Source organism: Hydractinia symbiolongicarpus, chromosome 3 (genome assembly GCF_029227915.1).
Source record: "Hydractinia symbiolongicarpus strain clone_291-10 chromosome 3, HSymV2.1, whole genome shotgun sequence".
Taxonomy (NCBI): Eukaryota; Metazoa; Cnidaria; class Hydrozoa; order Anthoathecata; family Hydractiniidae; genus Hydractinia; species Hydractinia symbiolongicarpus.
This window is the reverse complement of record NC_079877.1, coordinates 20,314,076-20,332,954: the sequence shown is the minus strand read 5'-3', so window position 1 is coordinate 20,332,954 and position 18,879 is coordinate 20,314,076. Positions and strand designations below refer to the sequence as shown.

The following is an 18,879-nucleotide window of genomic DNA, read 5'->3' as shown; positions in this document are numbered from 1 at the left end:
CGTTTAGCTGCGACGTATGGTTAGTTCACACACACATCACGAACATTGACTACAAACTTTGACCCCAGTGCTTTCAATTACATGTATTTGTTTTTACAAGAAAAAAAGATATATGTAAAGACAGCATCACGATTTGATAATGCTTTAGAAAAAACAACAATGTCGTTAATCTGTTGTAATACATGGTTAATCAAAACAACTAAAAGCACGGCCAGTAAAATGCGAGTTTGTTGTCAATAAAGAAAAGAAATAGAGAGTTCTAACCTTACGATGTTTTTATTCGGTTTGATTTAAAAAATCTGTATTATGAACGACAATTCCCTGTTTTGTGTACAAAGTCAACTGTTTTATGTTGTCAGAGTTGATACTGTGCCTCCTGCTTCAGCCTAGCACCATCACAGATGCACAGCAGATTTGACTAAATTCCAGAAAAAAATTCGTCTATAAGAACATAAAATATCAAATCTTTCAAGAATTATAAAAACACGTTTTCACAAAAAAATTTCGTGGATTTGCTGATAATGACAATGTAACTTTACTCCATATAAGAAAACATCAACGAGGGAGTACTTAAAGTAAACGGAGGATTTCTTCGACCCGCAGATAAGATGGCGGACGATTGCAGTAAAGATTCTCACAAAACTGCAACTAAAATTGGATCCTACAATGTTGGGGCAACAATTGGCAAAGGAAATTTTGCTGTTGTCAAATTGGCTGAACACAATAAAGCTAATGTTAAGGTTGGTTAAAGCCCAATTATTGTTTATTAGCTAGCTAGCTAGATATTTTTTAGAGGATCAATATTTTATATATAGCTAGCTAGCTATATATATATATATATATATATATATATATATATATATATATATATATATATATATATATATATATATATATATATATATATATATATATATATATATATATATATATATATATATATATATATATATATATATATATATATATATATATATATATATATATATATATATATATATATATATATATATATTTAAAAGGAATGGTATTTGAACGTTTTTACTTTAACATAATATTTTAACATAATAATTTTTCACAACCAATGTTTAATCCAAAACCCAAATCTTCAGCCGACACAATAGTTAAAGAGTCCTGAAAGACTGACACTGAAAATATGTTATGTTTACATTCCTGTGTGATCAAACCGACTTGCTTTACACTATTTTTTAATGCTATGGTAATCTTCTTACATCTCTTTCCAATCACAGGTATCAAGTTGATTCTTTTTGTTTTGTTTCTTCTAATCAATTTTCAGTGGTTGTCAAACTTGTCTCTAGGACTCTTCTATGCCTATGATGGTATGTTGATGCAAAGTCTGAATCAGCATATTATGAGCATAGGAAAGCCATGGAGATATTGTCAAGGGATATATTTACTTGTTTTTGGAATTTACTTTTTCCAATCAGAAAATCCTAAGAAGAAATCCTTACTGCTTATTTTGCAAGGATGTTAAGACGTAAATATAACCTTTTTAATGACAACCTATAATGAGATATTTGTATTGTGTTCAGGATTATTGAGCACCAAATTTAACTGTTTTGTGTTCTTTATTTCTTAACCACATTTAGCATTCATTATTCCTAAAAAATTATAAAAAAAATCATTTATTATATAGTGTTTTTGTTGTCAATCCTCCATTATCAGTTTGTGTGACACCCCTAAGGGATTATCAGTATATGCTGCCCATATTACTAAATAGGCCACCATTGATAATATTTTTAGCTAGCATCACCAGACTGACTTACTTTAAAATACAAAATCTAAATCAGGAAGTCAGAAATTTGTAAAAACAATAAATAACTGAAAGAAATAGTAAAACTCGCATTCTCACACACTGCCTTTTTTTCTACCATACACAGAACCAACAAAGCACGTTTTCTGTTCGCTTTTTCTTTATTTGTTGCAAGCATGAACGACCTGCAAGATTTAAAAAAGTGACTATTTGCGTGCACTATGACGAGTTAGTGTACATGAAGTTTGTTGTACAAATAATGTGTATGTTAACTTTTAGTGAACACAAAAAACCTCATGTCCATCAAATCTTAATACATTGTTTAATACAAGGGAAAGTTGGGGGAGAAAGTATCATTTTCAGCTAGGTCAGGGAAAGCCAGGTAATATTTTTAAAAGTCAGGGAGAATTTTAAAAAAGTTAGGGAAAATTTTGAGAATTTGATCAGGAAAAGATTTTTGCCAAACCTGAGAAAATTTTATTTATTGCATATATATAAAATTTTTCCCAGGTTTTAGATTTTGACTGCATCCTTCTAACTTATATATATATATATATATATATACTAGTCGATAAGGCCCGTGGAAAAATCCACTGAGGCAGGATAAAAATGAAAAATTTTGATGACTTTAGCAACCCATCCATAAAAAAATAATATATAACCTTGTTTTCATGTTGCGTCTATTGGTTAGAGCTTAAAGCACTAATCAAGAAAATGTATATGATCATGTGCTTTTGATAAACGGTTAATGACAATAAGGGTTTAAAAGTTTTGCTGACGTCAGCAAAGATCCGCCAAAATAACACAAATTTTTTTTTAGAATTCTATGCATCTAATGCCTTTATCGTCTCAGATGGTCCCTAGTTACTCACACGGTAAAAAATGACTGACGTCACCACCTCGTTTCCAAGTTATTTGGCCTGATAGTTTTAAGTTTCTTTGTAATGGCTTCACTAATCTTTATACCTTTCTTTCACGTCAATATTATTTTAACAAAAGTTTGGTAAATTACAGAACAAATTTAGAGGTGATGTTTTATAGACTTTATCAAAGAAAATTGTAAAGAATATATTCCACTTTGCAAAAGTCACACACAGACACACAGAAGCTCCGTATTATTATATAAGATAGTAATAATAAATAGCTTATAAAGGTTGAGATTCATTTTGCTATGTTAGGTATTATTTTGTTGCCAGGAAGGTTATCATCTTTAAGAGTGAGGCTTGCACTAATGCTGAAGTGTTTTTTATTTTTAGTTCCAAGGACATAAATAATACTTTAGTAAATAATACTTTATTGTAGCACTGATAAGCAAAATATTTGAAAGATGTCCAATAGGGTCAGTTATCATTAGAAACTGTTGTTTTTGACCCTAAAGTTATGGTAGTAGAATCTTCAGATGTTCTTAAGGCTAAACTGCAAAACCTTCTACACCATCTTATTAATCTTAAGAATATAACTTCTAATATGGCTCAAAAAGCTTCTTGCCAGTACATTGAATTGGTTCAAGATGAAATACTAAAAGCTAATAGAGAGAAGTTTGTGAAATTCGATCGTTCTGTTGACTGCCTTGATGTTTTTTTCTTTTTAATGAATCATGTGGTTAGTTCTCCTGTCCGCTCTACTTCAGCTTGTATTCACACTAAGTCATGGTCAAGCATGTGTTGAACGTCGCTTCAGCATCAACAAGACTGTGTTAAAAACTAATATGAAAAGTGACTCTATTGTTGCACGTAAAATAATAATTGTGAAAAAGGAAGGTGTGCATCCACATTCTATCACTTTATTAAATCAGCTTCTGCGTTCAGTAAAATTAGCCCGCATACTTTGAATTTCTGTGGTAGCGGAAGGAAAAAGAAAAGGATAAAGAAAGCACTGCACAGTTAGAAATTTTGAATGGAGAATTACAAGATGCAAAAACGAATCAAGAGGAGTTGATAAAGACTTGTGAAATGTTAAACAGTGAATTTGTTAGTCTTCTGAAGGAAGCTGAAGAAAAGAAAGACATGAAATTGCTTTAATAAAGGTAATGGACACAAACAAAATCTGAGGAAAAAGAAAAAGAATTACAGGCCCTGGCAGTTGCGCTTTGTATACTTCAAGAAAAAAATCAGAAGTTGATGTAATGTGGTTTAACCTGGTCTAGGTAGTTGTGACATTTTTCAGTTTTGGCCTCATTATCCTTAAGTTTATTTAGTTAGAATTGTTATGTTTGTTCATGACTTTTTTAATTTTGTTGAGAATGAGCCTTTTGTATGCGAATTTTCTGGGTAAAATAAAAGTTAATCTTTAATCGGTATTAACTTTGAAAAGCATTTACGCCTTTCCTGTCCACAAGTAGAAACCCCTTAAGTTATTGCATTTTTGTTAAGATTGCTTATACAATTTCTCTTTTCTAAATTAAACTAATTTCTTTTTTTTTGTACCAATAACATACTCGCAGGGTTCGAATTAATGTTATAAAGTGATTCATGATAATTTCTTGATGTGCATAAAATAGTGACTCCATGGTGGGCGCCGAAGGGAAATATTTTGAAATATAGGTGTCTAGATGATTGGTGGAAAATGCACTTGCGGCCAATTGATGTTAGTGTTGGATTTATTGAAAAACACTATTTTACAGTGTTATATTCTTTGTTCGTTCTTTTTCTATGTTAAATACTGAGTTGAAGCTGGCATTAAGATTACATGCTAAGACTTTAAGCCCTGACGTTTCGTTGATTTACCATCGAATCAGCAGCCCCATTTGGAACTATGCCACAATGACCTGACACTCCGAAGAGCCAGACAAGTCTAAACTGATTCGTGTTATATTCAACTCAACTGCGGGAAAGGGTCACCAACTTAAGCTATATATGATAGCTAGAATAAGGGAGAACCTTAATTGCCTTACGTCGGAGTCAAAACTTTTAAGCAAACTCTCTTTCTTCTTAACAAACAAACAATCAAACAAACCAACGTCATTTCTGAGAAATGATTTCAAGTAATTGTTAAAATAGTCAGAAATCCATTAAAATGGTTTGTCTAGACTTTTAGAACATGGTTTCTACGAGTTAGTAAGGCATGAATCGTTCGAATGATGTTAACCTAATATACCCTTGAGAATGTTTTAAAAATGAATTATCGTTTAAATTTATTAATTTGTTGTTAAACATTATACAAAAATTATACACAAATGAGACAATTATTGTAATACATCACGTTTCACCTGTAAAATCACATGCAGCACATGGTTTTCTTTAGCTTGTGGCTGGTGTAACGAGACATCCAGCCTAAAAATACTGACGGTTGTCGGCAAGATGTCTGCCCTTGTAAACAAATATGGTAGGCTTACGTAGCGAGAGCGCGACACTTCTTAATTCGACGATCATTTTTAGGAAAGAACTTCCGAAAAAAATACAGAGAGACTAACTTTCCAGCGGAAAAATTATGTTTGATGTCAATGTTAAAGTACATAAGGATATCGTGGTTCGTGATTTTATTATAATTTGAAAAAAGATATTCGTGAAATCATGAAAATGGTTCGTGATTTACGAATCACGAATCGTTAATTCGAACCCTGACTCATTTTTATTAATAAAACAGTATAGAACTATATTTATTCTTTCTTATCAGATTATTATGTCTATGAAAAGTTGTGTTCGTTTTCAAACTACTAAATGTCTTGATTTTACTGATTGTATACTACTTTGACAGTCATCCAGTAGCTCGGTTTTGTGGTCAGGGAAAATATTAAAGTTTTCTGCAGTGAGTCAAGAAAAATCATGGCCTTTTCACTCAGTGAGTCAGGGAAAAGATTATGGGATTTAATGAAAAGTCAGGGAAAATTTTGTTTTAAAAGCTGTATAAACCCTGTAATACACAACGCCCTGAATTTTGCTATGTTTTTGTGATGTTCGACATCATTGCATCTCCTATGTTTATAGAAGGTGTAGGTGCGTTAATTGCATTTTATGAAGACAATAAAACGGGATGCTTATTTTGAAATATAAAAGAGAAAGATTTGGAGGTATTGATAAAACTTATTCGCCCCCATGACTTTATGCAATGACTGGTATTATAAAATATTAATTTCAATAGGAGTAACAAAACTGTTTAATATATGACCTCGCCACAAACAATGAAGTAGAACTACTACCCTGTGAGGCTGTCGATTTTAAAATCGATTGGCTGTATGTCTTATACTATTACACAATTATTATACCATGCCTCGTACATAGGTTCCTACAAGATACCAGCCTTAATAATATCCTTTTTTACCTGTAAACGTACCGGAGCATTCTTTTGAAGTCTTTTGAAAGTTAGTCCTTCACATTTTTAAATTTTCAGCCTATATACAATTTCTAAAACAACAACACTACAAAATTTACCAATTGTTTGATATGCCAACTTCCTGCAGCCATGTTTTTATGGTATCAGTCCTGCTGACTAAATTAGGCAGTAAAACTTTATTTGCTTTTCCATACAGTTTCAAAATTAGCATACAATTTTCCAGCCGTCAAACATCTCCAGTATTAGTAACTGCAGAGAAAAAGAATTATGAATTGTCACTACTCTGTTATCCTCTTATTAATAATATTAAAACGAAGAATTATTTCTGCAATTGAGATATATTTGAATTTCAATGGCTTTGAATTAGTGATAAATTTAATGTATTGCATGAAATAGCATTAAAAATATTTAAAATTGTCAAAAAAATCATTTAAAAAGTTGGGTTGTGGTTAATCCAGCCACAAAGTTATAAACCACTAGTTGCAAATTGATTTGTTGATTACATTGTAGGTTGCCGTCAAAATGATTGATAAAAGTCAACTTGACCAGGAGAATTTATGCAAAGTACTTCGTGAAGTCCGTATCATGAAGCTAGTCAACCATACAAATATTGTCAGGCTGTATCAGGTTTGTTTTTTTTATTTTTGTTTTGTTTTGTTCAGTCTGGTCAGTTGAACGATCAGCTGTACAGAACAGCTGATTGTTCAACTGGCCAGACTGAAAATTTGGGAAGTTAAGCAACTGAAAACTTTAAACTGGATGACCTGTTAAGCAACCTACAAAATATGTCTTTAAAAGAATGAACCTTCAAGATGAAATTTTGTAAAAGTTGAATAAAACACTTAGAAGCTTGGCAACTTCAAGGCTGAATTTTGATCTTAGCTACTGAAATCAGGATAACATATTGGCAAATGAAAATAGAGCTGTCTTTATGTAAAATCAAATGTGTAGCTTGTTTCGCTTTCTCATAAATTTTCTTTGCTGTAAAAGTCATATGACGACAAATGTGAGTAAAACTGAAATTTGATTTTGATCAATGCCCCAGCCTATTTGAGTGACAAATACATGAATTGATCATCCTAAGGACATAATGAACAAGAAACAAGTAAGCAACAGTTGAAGCTGTAAAATATAATTTTGCATTGCTTATAAAAAAGCGTCTAATTTGATCTTTGGGTTGTTTGTCTGTGCTCTGATGTATTACCATACAAGTGTACGGTTATAGACTGTTTTTATATTGTTTATATGTAAAAATGTTTATCTAGGTGATGGAAACAGAGCGCTACTTATACCTGGTCACTGAGTATGCTGCAAAGGGAGAAATATTTGGTTTGTTGCTTTTTAAATGAACTTGTGCAATTTGTTTTTTATTATTAAACCTGAATTTCGGGCTAATGACTGGTAAATGTAATATTTTTAACTTTGATATGTTTAGATCTGCTTATAAAAACTGGTCGAATGCACGAGAGAGAAGCAAGAAAAATGTTTCGTCAAATAATATCAGCAGTGGAATATTTACACCAGAAGAGAATAGTGCACCGTGATCTCAAGGTTACCTCTCGTCGGTCTTAATTTCGAATTTAGGCACAATTTTGGTTACACAATTATTTTTCGGCTGTTTTGAACAAATGCCAAATAGCATCAATTATTAAATTATTAAACATTTCACGTCACGGTCCTTAAAAGCCTGAAAATTTAGAAAAATGCTCACGTCAATAGTAACTAGAACCTTTCCAGATTTTCACGCATTGTAAAAACATAATATTATAATACCAAAGCAATAAAGGTGTGTTAAAATTTCCAAAACGTTCACCATATTTTCACCAGGATTTCAATTCATATAACAGGACTAATTTGAGATTATTTTCATTTTATTGACGTCAGCAATTTTTGTGTTGTCATCAAAAATTGTTGTAATAAAAACGTTTCACGTAACAAAGGAAAATTATGTCACAAATAATATACGTGGGTGGTAAATACATTTAGAATATAATTTAGAATAGAATATAATTCTCTATTTGTTTGATAATTCATTCATAATTTTTTTGACTCACATAGCTAATTATAAATAAAAACACTGTCACAATAAAATTTTGGATATATATAACTTTCGAAAAAACTCAAATTTCGGCCGTTTTTCGTTTAACCTACCAGTGAGCACAGGCATAATATACAAATTTTCACCTTTAGGCCGAGAACCTACTCTTAGATGAAAACAGTCGTATCAAATTGGCTGATTTTGGCTTCAGTAACATCTTTGAACCCGGTGCAAAATTAAAAACTTGGTGCGGTAGTCCACCATATGCAGCTCCGGAATTATTTGAAGGCAAAGAATATTATGGCCCTGCTGCAGATATATGGGTACAGTGTAATTACCTACTTGTGCTGACAATCAACGTACGAAAAAATCACTAAAAGAACCTTCATTATATTTTGTGCATTTATTTAGAGCATGGGCGTGGTGCTGTATGTGTTGGTATGTGGGGCGTTACCTTTCGATGGAAGAACTCTACCGGATTTGAAACAGCGTGTGTTAACCGGAAAGTTCCGAATACCGTTTTTCATGTCGTCAGGTATACTGTTGATGATTTGTTGACGTTTTTGTTAACACTGTCGTGGTAGTCGTTGGTTCTGATTTCAAATTGATGGACACGTTTTTTGCCCTCCCCTTTTTTAGACTGCGAAAGTCTGATTCGTCACATGCTTGTTGTGGATTTGAACAAGCGTTACTCGCTGAACCAGATAAAACAGCACAAGTGGATTATCCAAGGTGAACCGTACGATTTCATACTGGAAGAAGACGAGTTTTGTTTCGCTCAACACCATGGTAACAGCGAGAATGGTTCCAGCCTGTACAATCAAGTTGTGCTCAACCAAATGGAAAAGTTGGGCGAGAGCAGTGTTAAAGTTATTAACGTAAGTAAAGTAAAAATTTTAAACACAGCCTGTACACCTTATTTGGGAATAAAAAAAATAGGTTAAAAATCGAAATAAAAATAAAGCACAGTACATTACATTAAGAATAAAGTAATGATTCAAATTAGCCCCAAACATCTTTTTGGCGCTCCTCTCAATTAAGTGCTTGTGTTACGCTCAATATGGGCCCATATTCTAACAAGCGCCCCTTACACGAAAGGTTCTTATGAAATATAATATAACTGGATGGCATAAACGCTATAAGGGAAAATAAAAACGCATTTCCATGGTATCAAATTTTATGGTTTTTTTCATTTTTTATAAACCGGGAACTTTCTATACAGTTGTTTTCTATGGTAAAATTCGAATCTTGAAACATCCAGGAATAGTATTAGTCGAAGAAAATTATTATTATTGAAAATTATCTTTTTCTTTTGATTTACCTAGAACGATATATAATATATATGTGAATTTCAACTTCAGCAGTTTTTACTTTATGCCTCCTTTAAATAAAAGCCCTTAAAAAACGCTATAAATTGAGAAACAAAATGTCATCAATTTTTTTTCGCGAAACATTACCTTACCAACTTCGCGAAAATTTGTTCTCTGAAAAATTAAATTTTATTTTTTAAAAATTTCTCGCAAAAATAAGTATTTGCGAAAATTAATTCCATTAAGGTACTCGTTAAAATCGAACATACTTTTTTTGTCAACTTCGTACCCAGGGCTTGTTAGTTTTAAATTAAGACAGAACCTAAGCAACTTTTCCAGGCTCCTTACAAATATAAAAGCCCTTACAAGTCCTGGGGGAGTTTGTTCTTGGGTAAACGTGTACCACATCATATTTCGGATTTTACAGTTGTGTATTCACAATTGCATCTTTATTTCAGTGTTTACAACAAAAGACATTCGATAACACATACGGTCTTTATCACATATTACTAGACAAGCACTTGAAAATGCAGCGTAAAAAAGTATTGGAAAAAAAATCGTACAGCGATTTCACTCATTTAGAAGGCTTGACACTTGATCCGGAACCAGGCAGTCCAGAGATTGAAAATAAGGGTGTAACTTTCGAAACAATCGAGCCACAGGAACTTATTATCGAAGAAGGAGAGCCAGACCAGGTCGAACTTGCTAAATACTTCTCTAGACGAAGAGAGACTATCGCAGTTTCTCACATCACGCCAAGCCCGAGAAACGCGGGTCTTATGAACCAATATAACATGGACCAAGTTCAAATTCCGGAAATATCCATATGTCCGTCTCCAAGTCCACCCCACATGGAGAAGCCTAGTAAGCTGCAGTACAAAGAACAGTACCTACCACGCCCTGCTGTCTTGCAGGTACGGCCTCAATTTGACCGTCGGGCCTCTGATGGATCTGCAACATTGCAGGACAGTATTGCGCAATTTAATATGAGGCGTAGTCAATCCAAAGCTAACCCTTCTGTTGATGTTGGCAGGAGCAATAACTTGTGTGTGATTGAGGATGACAGCAATGGAGGCTCCGAGTCAGACACTGAGCCGGACATGGAAGCTGTGAACAGCTATCTAGAGAAGGGTAGAGGAAGCAGGAAGAGACATACATTTAGTAGTATATTAGAGACGCCCGTTGAAGATGAAGAAAGTGTTGGTTCATTAAAAGCTTTCCATCAACAGCTACACATGTCGAAATCGAGAACGAAATTAGAGCGAGAGACTAGAAGTCCAGTGCCTTATTTACCTGTTAGCCCGGAATCCCGAAGAAATATAACGGGTGAACGCAGACCGTCCGATGGATCGTTAACAGTTCACTTATATACAGAAAAAAAAAAAGAAGAACCGGACTCTTTATTGAAGCAAATTCATTTAGAGCATAAGAAACTGCAAAACCAATACGGTACTAACGCTTCGGAATATCCCCGTCCACCGCGTCGGAACTCTTCTCATAACCATTTACGAGAAGGCTTAAGATATTCGTACCCATCGTACCAAGAGAACACTGATACATCAATAATTGTGCAACAACTCGAGACTGAACTGTCGCCGAACGATCCTTGCCTTGCCATGCTCCACCAAAAGCAAGAGGCGCAGCAGCAGAATTTACTCGTGAAGTTTTTAGTGGAGCGCAAGATTTTAGAGCGACAAATGGAGGATGCTAGGCGAGAATTAATCCGTCGTGCCTCCGAAGGTGCGCCGAGGTTGGAAAGTAGCATTGCCGAATTTTTAGCACAACGCGAAAGTAGTAAGAACGTCCCGTCGACTACCGATATTCAACCAAATGCAACGGAACTTCAGGACGAAATGAAAAAATTAAATTTGCAGGTATCGAGTGGCCTCCCCGGATCGATGTCTCACGAGCCGGTTCGTTTTAACGACGAGTTGTTCGATTCCTCGGCCCCTACGTACACTTCGTCGCTTCTCCCTTCCCCTGGTAGAATGGATATCGACGACTCTCTTCCCGACAGAAGGTCTGAGTATAGGTACGCTAACCCTCAGGCTTTGTTCAACAGCCCTTATTCTCGCTCAAGAAACTCACACTTGTTGCCACTAGCGCCGAACTTTGGTGTTTCCCGAATGAATTCGCCGTATGGCACCGCAACTAATGCAATGCATGCACCAGAGATTCAATCTCCGTTGGTGCATAATGGAGGTATACTTTGGTCGACGATGAATCCGGATGAGGATATCACTACCACGAGTTCGGAAAATCTTCATAAAACGCTGACATCATCATTTAGTGTCGACTTAACCACATCTTTAACAACCACGGATGCAGTGGATGAAGTGAAGCGATGTTTGGATGAACACAAAGAAATAGACTATAGCCAATCAGACACGTTCTTCTCATTATATAAAGAAGGCGTTCAAGTTGAGATTGAAGTTTGTCCTCTAACCAAAAATAGTCCATTAAACGGCGTTAAAATACGCCATATTGGCGGTGATAAATGGATTTATAAGAAAATGAGAAACGAAATACTAACTGGCTTACAGTTATAACACGGGTTGTTTCGAGATTTAACGTGTCACACTAAAAGTGATTGTTGTTGTGCCTCGGTAATTTATTTCTACTTGCCTGGCCCACCCATCTCGCCCTTACGAGAAATACGAAAAAAACATCATGGAAAACTGATGTAGCCAGTTTATTCTATGAGAAGGCCAATCAGATTGAGAGGCTGAAATATCCTCGTCGTTTGATTGGCTAATTTCATGTTTAGCTTTGACTTTCACGCTTAATTTATCTGTTACTGTTTCACGTGTCGTGATTGTCTCTATGTTTTTGCGTATTAAAGAAATCTTATCTGTAGACGAATATTTAAATAACCTTTATGCGACGAGGGTTCTCTGCAAATCACATTTTCATGCGAATTTTAGCTGAATCCTCGCAGCTTAACGTATATTTGCACGACAGCTCACGAGTTGTCGTAAATATGTTTTATTGTTTTTTTTTTGTAAATAAAAGTGTGAATTGTAAATACAATAAGGAATATATAAAATTAAGTTGTCACCAAAGAAATAGAAAGAATATTTTGTAATATTTGGTGTTTCACTCCCGCGGCGTGGAGGAGTTACGCCAAATTTTAAAATGAACCATTTTGCCATTTTCGTTAATCTGATAAGAAGAATTCTAATTAGGAAGAAGAACGATGAAAATATAAATGTTCTTTTAGGGATTTTAATAAGCAGTGCATAGATAAAATTTATTTTTGAGAAACTTGCCGTTGCCTCTATTCCTAGACCATAAAACGCTGATGAAAAAAAATGTATAGGTTCATGTGCTTTTTACGAACGGTAGAAGAAAAATTAGGGTTTAAAGGCTTTCTGATGACGTAATTAACTAGGCTGTTCCGAACGGGTGGGTTAACCCAGCTATAGGAAATTGGTTCCATTTTGGTCCCAGATGGTCCCTAGGTACCCACGCGGAGATGACGTCAGTTATTTTCACCTGTTCAAGATATTTAAAACGAAAAAATGGCAATAATTTTTTTCAATTTTAATTCTGTTCATCAAACCTTCAAATCATAATATCTCTGCAACAGTTTGTCAAAAGCACATCAATCATGTTATACATTTTCTTGCTCAGCGTTTCAAGATCTATACGATGAAAGCAAAGTGTATACAAATTTCTAAAAAGAAAATTTGGGGTTTTGACGAGCCATTGCCGACGTCAGCAAAATTTTTAAACCCTTATATTAATCGCTCATCAAAACCACACCATTATATACATTTTCTTGATCAGCAGTGTAAGCTCTACACAATGGAGGAAACATGAAAACAAGTTTCTCAATTTATTTATTGTGTATTTGCACTGCTGACGTCAAAAAGTCTAAAACAACTTATTTTTCCATTGTCCTTCTGCCTACGTGGATTACTCCACGGGCCTTATCGACTAGTCTCTATAATAATAGCTGTCGTCTGTCTGTCTCTGCGCAAGATGGCACCTCAAGTAGCGAGACATACGAAATGCGGTATATATAAAGGACGGGCACCCCGTGGATTTTTCCGCGGGTTAACGACGAGTCTCTTTAATAATAGCCGTATTCCGTCTGTCTGTGTGTCCGCGAAGTCGGCGTTCCGTAACGGAAACACGAAATTTTGTAAATTACGCGCCGATACCAAATGCGATATATTTTTACCGACTTTGTTTTGACCGCTCGCGCGTGGAATACCATTCACAACGCCTGATTCTTCAAAAAAAAACCAAGATTTTCGCGACCAGAAAGAATCCAAGATCTTCGCGGAACGAAGGCCATTTTGATAATGGTCGTGTTTGTGGTCAGTGTGTGAGGTTTGTAGGCCTGTTTGACTTTTTTATCTTCTAAAAGCCTTATATATTTGTAATATTTGTTTTCTGTTTGTTTTCAATGTTAGGATAAATATATTGTCACGTTTTTTAGCCACGTACAGATCTTAAACGCACCAGTTTTAGGATGTTTGGCTAGGAACGAAGATTAGCTAGCTATAGCTACTTAGCTAGCTAGAGCCTCACTTATTGCTATTCTGTATGGTATAAGAGCTTTTATCCTAGCCAACATTTATTTTTATGTTAAGGCTGTGGCTATTTAGCTAGCTCCTTAAAAAGTGAAAGTATAAAAATGCAGGTTGGCTACAACAATATTCTTAAGCAATATATAATTTTTATGCTAAATGCAGCTAGCTAGGTATAGCTACATATTTTATTATTTTTCTGCAAACTTTTTCTGCAAATGAAATGGCTGAGCGATTGTTTTGGCTGGACGAGTAACGACAGGCTGTTCCCTGTGTTTTTATTTAAACCGAAGTTGCAATGAACATTTTTGGAAAAGGGTAATACGCCTTATGCGCCTGTTCAACTGTGTTTAACTGTACTAAGCGGTTAGCCCAGTGTTAAAAACAGACTGTTTTTTGTAAAAGGCTGTTACGCCTATGGGCATGTGCAACACCGTTTACCTGTATATACTAAGGTCAGCCCACCACTGTGACAATTAATTTTTAAACTTTCTTGGGAATCACGCCTGGACTAACCGCTCAGCCCTGTGTCTGCGAGAAAGTTTTTTTCAAAAGGGTATTATTACTATACGCTGTACAACACGGTTTAACTGTACTAAGCGCTCAGCCCAGTGTCACGATTAATTTTTTAACTTTTAAAAAGACTTTTCCACAAAATAAAATAATATTGACCGATTGTTTTTGCTATGATGGAGTAACAACACTTTGTAAACTCTGTTTTTATATCAGTTATCGTTGCGGGAAAGTTATGTTTTGAAAAATATGTTACAGTCGCACACTATAATGGTGTATGCGCTTCAAAAGATTAACGACATACTGTATACCTGTACTAAAGCGCTCCACCTGATCGTGTGGGACAGTTTACGGCTCTTATTAAGCGCTCCACAGAGTGTTCAATGCCGGATCACACCTTTACTTGTGGCTTACCCGGCGTTTCGACGCCGGGTTTCCCGGCTAGTCTCTTTAATAATAGCCGTATTTTGTCTGTCTCTGCGCGGACCCCCCGCTGAGTTAAAAAATCGTGCTACGGAGACACGAATTTCAAATGCGATATATTTTTATCCACTTTGTTGCCACGGGCAAACTTAAAGGACGGGCGAACCCGTGGATTTTTCCACGGGCTAACGACTAGTCTCTATAATAATAGCCGTCGTCTGTCTGTCTGTTCAAAAGGGTTACCGATATTCCTTTGATCTTTCCGCGAATTTTTAGAAAACAGGGGGTTGTTTAATCGCAAATCTTATTATTGATTAAAATAAATTCTAAAAATTAATTTATTTCTTTAATTAATTGAATTACTTTAATTTATTGCCATAAGTAAGAGAAATAAATTTAGTGATAAAAATGAATGCATTATTTTAATACGCCATTTTTAATAATAATTACCCCCGTGACCTCAATCGCCGTTTTCGCTCAGAACCTACAGAAAACAAATGGAACAGTTTACTGATAGTTTTACTGACTTTGTTTTGCCGCTCGCACATAATACACCAATCAAAACGCTTAATTGTTTAAAAAACCAATCCAAAACTTTCGCGGCCTGGGCATGCCAACGAAGAAACATGAGGACCGAAACATGATGGCCATTTTAGTTATTAAAGTAATGGTGGTCAGTGCTGTTTGTAAGTCTGTTTCGTCTTCTATAAGCTTTTTATTTTCGTAATATTGTTTTTATGTATGTTCTAAAAAATGTTAAGATAAATATATTGTCACGTTTTTAGTCACGTACACATCTTAAACGCAACAGTTTTAGGATTTTTGGCTAGGAACGAAGATTTTGAAGGCTAGCTAGCTAGCTAGAACCTTACTTATTACTATTCTGTATGGTATAACATCTTTTTATGTTACCCACCATTTATTTTTGTGTTGTGACTGTAGCCATTTAGTTAGCTCCTATCTTTGGCAAAAATTGAGAGTATGAAAATGCAGTTTGGCTACAACAATTCTTAAACAAAAAGTGTTATGCTAAATGCAGTCTATACGCCTGTTCAACTCAGTTTAACTATACTAAGCGGTTAGCCCAGTGTTTACAACAGACTGTTGTTTTTGGTAAAGGCTGTTACGCCTATGCACCATGTACAACGTGGTTTACCTGACTTAAGGGGTCAACCCAATGTGACAATTCATTTTTAAACTTTCTCTGTCTGTACGGATGTGCAACAATGTTTACCTGGACTAACTGATCAGCCCTGTTGTGTTTTTTTTTAAACAGAGTCTGTGAGAAAGTTTTTTTCAAAGGTGTATTATTCCTATACGCATGTGCGACATGGTTTAACTGTAGTAAGCGCTTAGCCCAGTGTCACGATAAATTTTTTAACTTCACAAAAACTTATTCTGCAAAATAAAATAATATTGACTGATTGTTTTTGCTATGATGGGGTACCGACTGTTGTTTGTAAACTGTGTTTTTATTTCAGCTATCGTTGCGGAAATATTTTTTGAAAAATATGTTACAGTCGCAAGACTATAATGGTGTATGCGCTTCACTTAATTTACGACATACTGTATACCTGTACTAAAGCGCTCCACCTGATCGTGTGGCACAGTTTACGGCTCTTATTAAGCGTTCCACAGAGTGTTCAATGTCAGGTCACACCTTGACTTTGGCTTACCCCGACGTTTCGACACTGGGGTAAGCCAAACGGGAGACACGCTTAAGTGGTATAAAAAGGATGGGCAGACCCGTGGATTTTTCTCCGGGCCATCGATTATCTACATTATAATGCCTGTATACGTCTGTCCGTCCGTCTGTGTGTCATGCAAGATGGTAGGTTAGCTGCGACGGGCGAACCCGTGGATTTTTCCACGGGCTAACAACTAGTCTCTATTATAATAGCCGTATTTTGTGTGTTCAAAAGGGTTACCGATATTCCTTTGATATTACCGCGAATTTTTAGAAACCAGGGGGTTGTTTAATTGGAAATCTTATGATTTGTCAAAATAAATTTCAAAAATTAATTTATTTCTTTACATAATTTAATTAATTTAATTGATAAACCTCTAATTTGAAAAAAAATTAAGTGATTAAAATGAATTCATTATTTAAATGCGCCATTTTTAATAATAATTTACCCCGTCACCTTAATCGCTGTTCCCGCCCGGGAGCTACAGAAAACAAATAGGATGGTTTTACTGACAGTTTAACTGACTTTGTTTTGACAGCTCGCACGTGTATACCAATCAAAACGCCTGATTCTTTGAAAAACCAATCAAGACTTTCGCGGCCTAGACATGCCAATGAAGAAACATAATGGCCATTTCAGTTTTTAAGAAGTAATGGTGGTCAGTATTGTTTCTAAGTCTGTTTCACCTTTTTGTCTTCTATAAGCTTTTTATATTTGTAATATTTGTTTTTTTTTATGTTCCAAAATGTGAAGAGAAATATATTGTCACGTTTTTTAGCTACGTGTAGATCTTAAACGCCCCAGTTTTAGGATTTTTGGCTAGGAACGAATATTTTGAAGGCTAGCTAGCTAATAGCCTTACTTTTTACTAATTTTGTTTGGTATAAGAGGTTTTTCTCCAACCCAACATTTATTTTTATGTCGAGGATATAGCCATTTAGCTATCTCAAATATTTACCTAAAAAGTTAAAAATTCAGTTTGGCTATCAATATCGCAATATTCTCAGCAATAAATCTTATTCTAAATGCAGTTTAGCTAGGGTAACGGCAGGCTGTTTCCTGTGTTGTCATTTAAACCAAAGTTGTGATAAAGTTTTTTGGAGAAGGGTACTGTTCACATCCTGTACTAAGCGGTCAGCTCAGTGTTAACAATAGCCTGTTTTTGGAAAAGGCTGTTACGCCTATGCGGGTCAGCCCACTGTGACAATTAATTTTATGAACTTTCTTGGGAATCACGCCTGTACGAATGTCCAACAATGTTTACCTGGACTTACCGCTTAGCCCTGTGCAAGAAGCGAAGGACTTTGTGTTTTCATTTAAATAGAGTCTGCAAGAAAGTTTTTTTCAAAAGGGTATTATCCCTATACACCTGTGTAACACCGTTTAACTGTACTAAGCGCTCAGTCCGGTGTCACGATTAATTTTTTAACTTTTACAAAAACTTTTTTTGCAAAATAAGATAATATTGACGGATTGTTTTTGCTATGACAGAGTCACAACGGTTGTAAACTGTGTTTTTATTTCAGTCTTTGTTGCAGGAAGGTTATTTTTTGAAAAATATGTTACAGTCGCAACACTATAATGGTATGTGCGCTTCACTTGATTTACGACATACTGTATACCTGTACTAAAGTGCTCCACCTGACTGTGTCGCACAGTTTGCAGTTCTTTTTAAGCGCTCCTTAGGGTGTTCAACAACAGTTACTTGGGGCTCATCCCGGCGATTCGACGCCGGGTTTCCCGGCTAGTCTCTATAATAATACGCTAAGTGTGTCTGTGTGTCTGTGACAGGCAAAGTTGATATCGTTATTTTCCTTTGATGTTGCTGAAAAAATCTTTGATGTTGCCGAAAAAAATATGTCTTCTTTGTCGTCAAAAGCCGCGAGTTTTGTGTGGTTTGTTAAATGAAGTTCTAGCACAAAGTAACGGAAATTGTGTTTGCAAAAAAGATGGCTGTCCTTTTTAAGCATTTGTCTTCCCTTGCCTTCAAAATAAATCTTTACAAAAGCATTTAAAAAGGGGCATGGTATATAAATGAAGTATAGAAAGGTTTCTGTAAGGTTTGTTTATGTTTTTTGAAGTTTTGATGATATTATTGATGCGAGACATGTTTGTTAGCTAGCATCAACCACACCAACAACAACTAGCTAGGTAGCTAGGAATTTATAAATATGTAGCCATGTTCTTTATACCTAGCTAAGTCTCCAGTTTATATTTAAGTGACCAGTTATTACCTGCTGTAGCTACATTATGTTAGCTTCAGTTTTATGTTGCTTTTTACATGTAAGCTAATCTTAGTGGTCTTTGCTAAGAATGTGACTGT

The 18,879-nt window shown here is 35.1% G+C and overlaps 1 protein-coding gene across 1 annotated transcript; it reads left to right on the top strand.

The window, feature by feature from the left end:
• Positions 1–577: 577 nt before the first annotated feature.
• LOC130636161 (serine/threonine-protein kinase SIK3-like) lies at positions 578–12,479 on the top strand. Its single transcript, XM_057445786.1, has 8 exons — positions 578–740; positions 6,557–6,673; positions 7,312–7,375; positions 7,482–7,597; positions 8,237–8,407; positions 8,496–8,619; positions 8,724–8,962; positions 9,853–12,479. The coding sequence occupies exons 1-8, from the start codon at positions 609–611 to the stop codon at positions 11,941–11,943; spliced, it is 3,054 nt and encodes a 1,017-aa protein (XP_057301769.1). The 5' UTR covers positions 578–608; the 3' UTR covers positions 11,944–12,479.
• Positions 12,480–18,879: the final 6,400 nt, after the last annotated feature.

Excerpts from the sequence above, each read along its gene's own strand:
- LOC130636161 (XM_057445786.1), top strand. The coding sequence starts at position 609 with ATGGCGGACGATTGCAGTAAAGATTCTCACAAAACTGCAACTAAAATT. Across the intron at positions 8,408-8,495 it reads GCCCTGCTGCAGATATATGG|AGCATGGGCGTGGTGCTGTA; the intron begins GTACAGTGTAAT and ends GCATTTATTTAG. Across the intron at positions 8,963-9,852 it reads GCAGTGTTAAAGTTATTAAC|TGTTTACAACAAAAGACATT; the intron begins GTAAGTAAAGTA and ends TCTTTATTTCAG.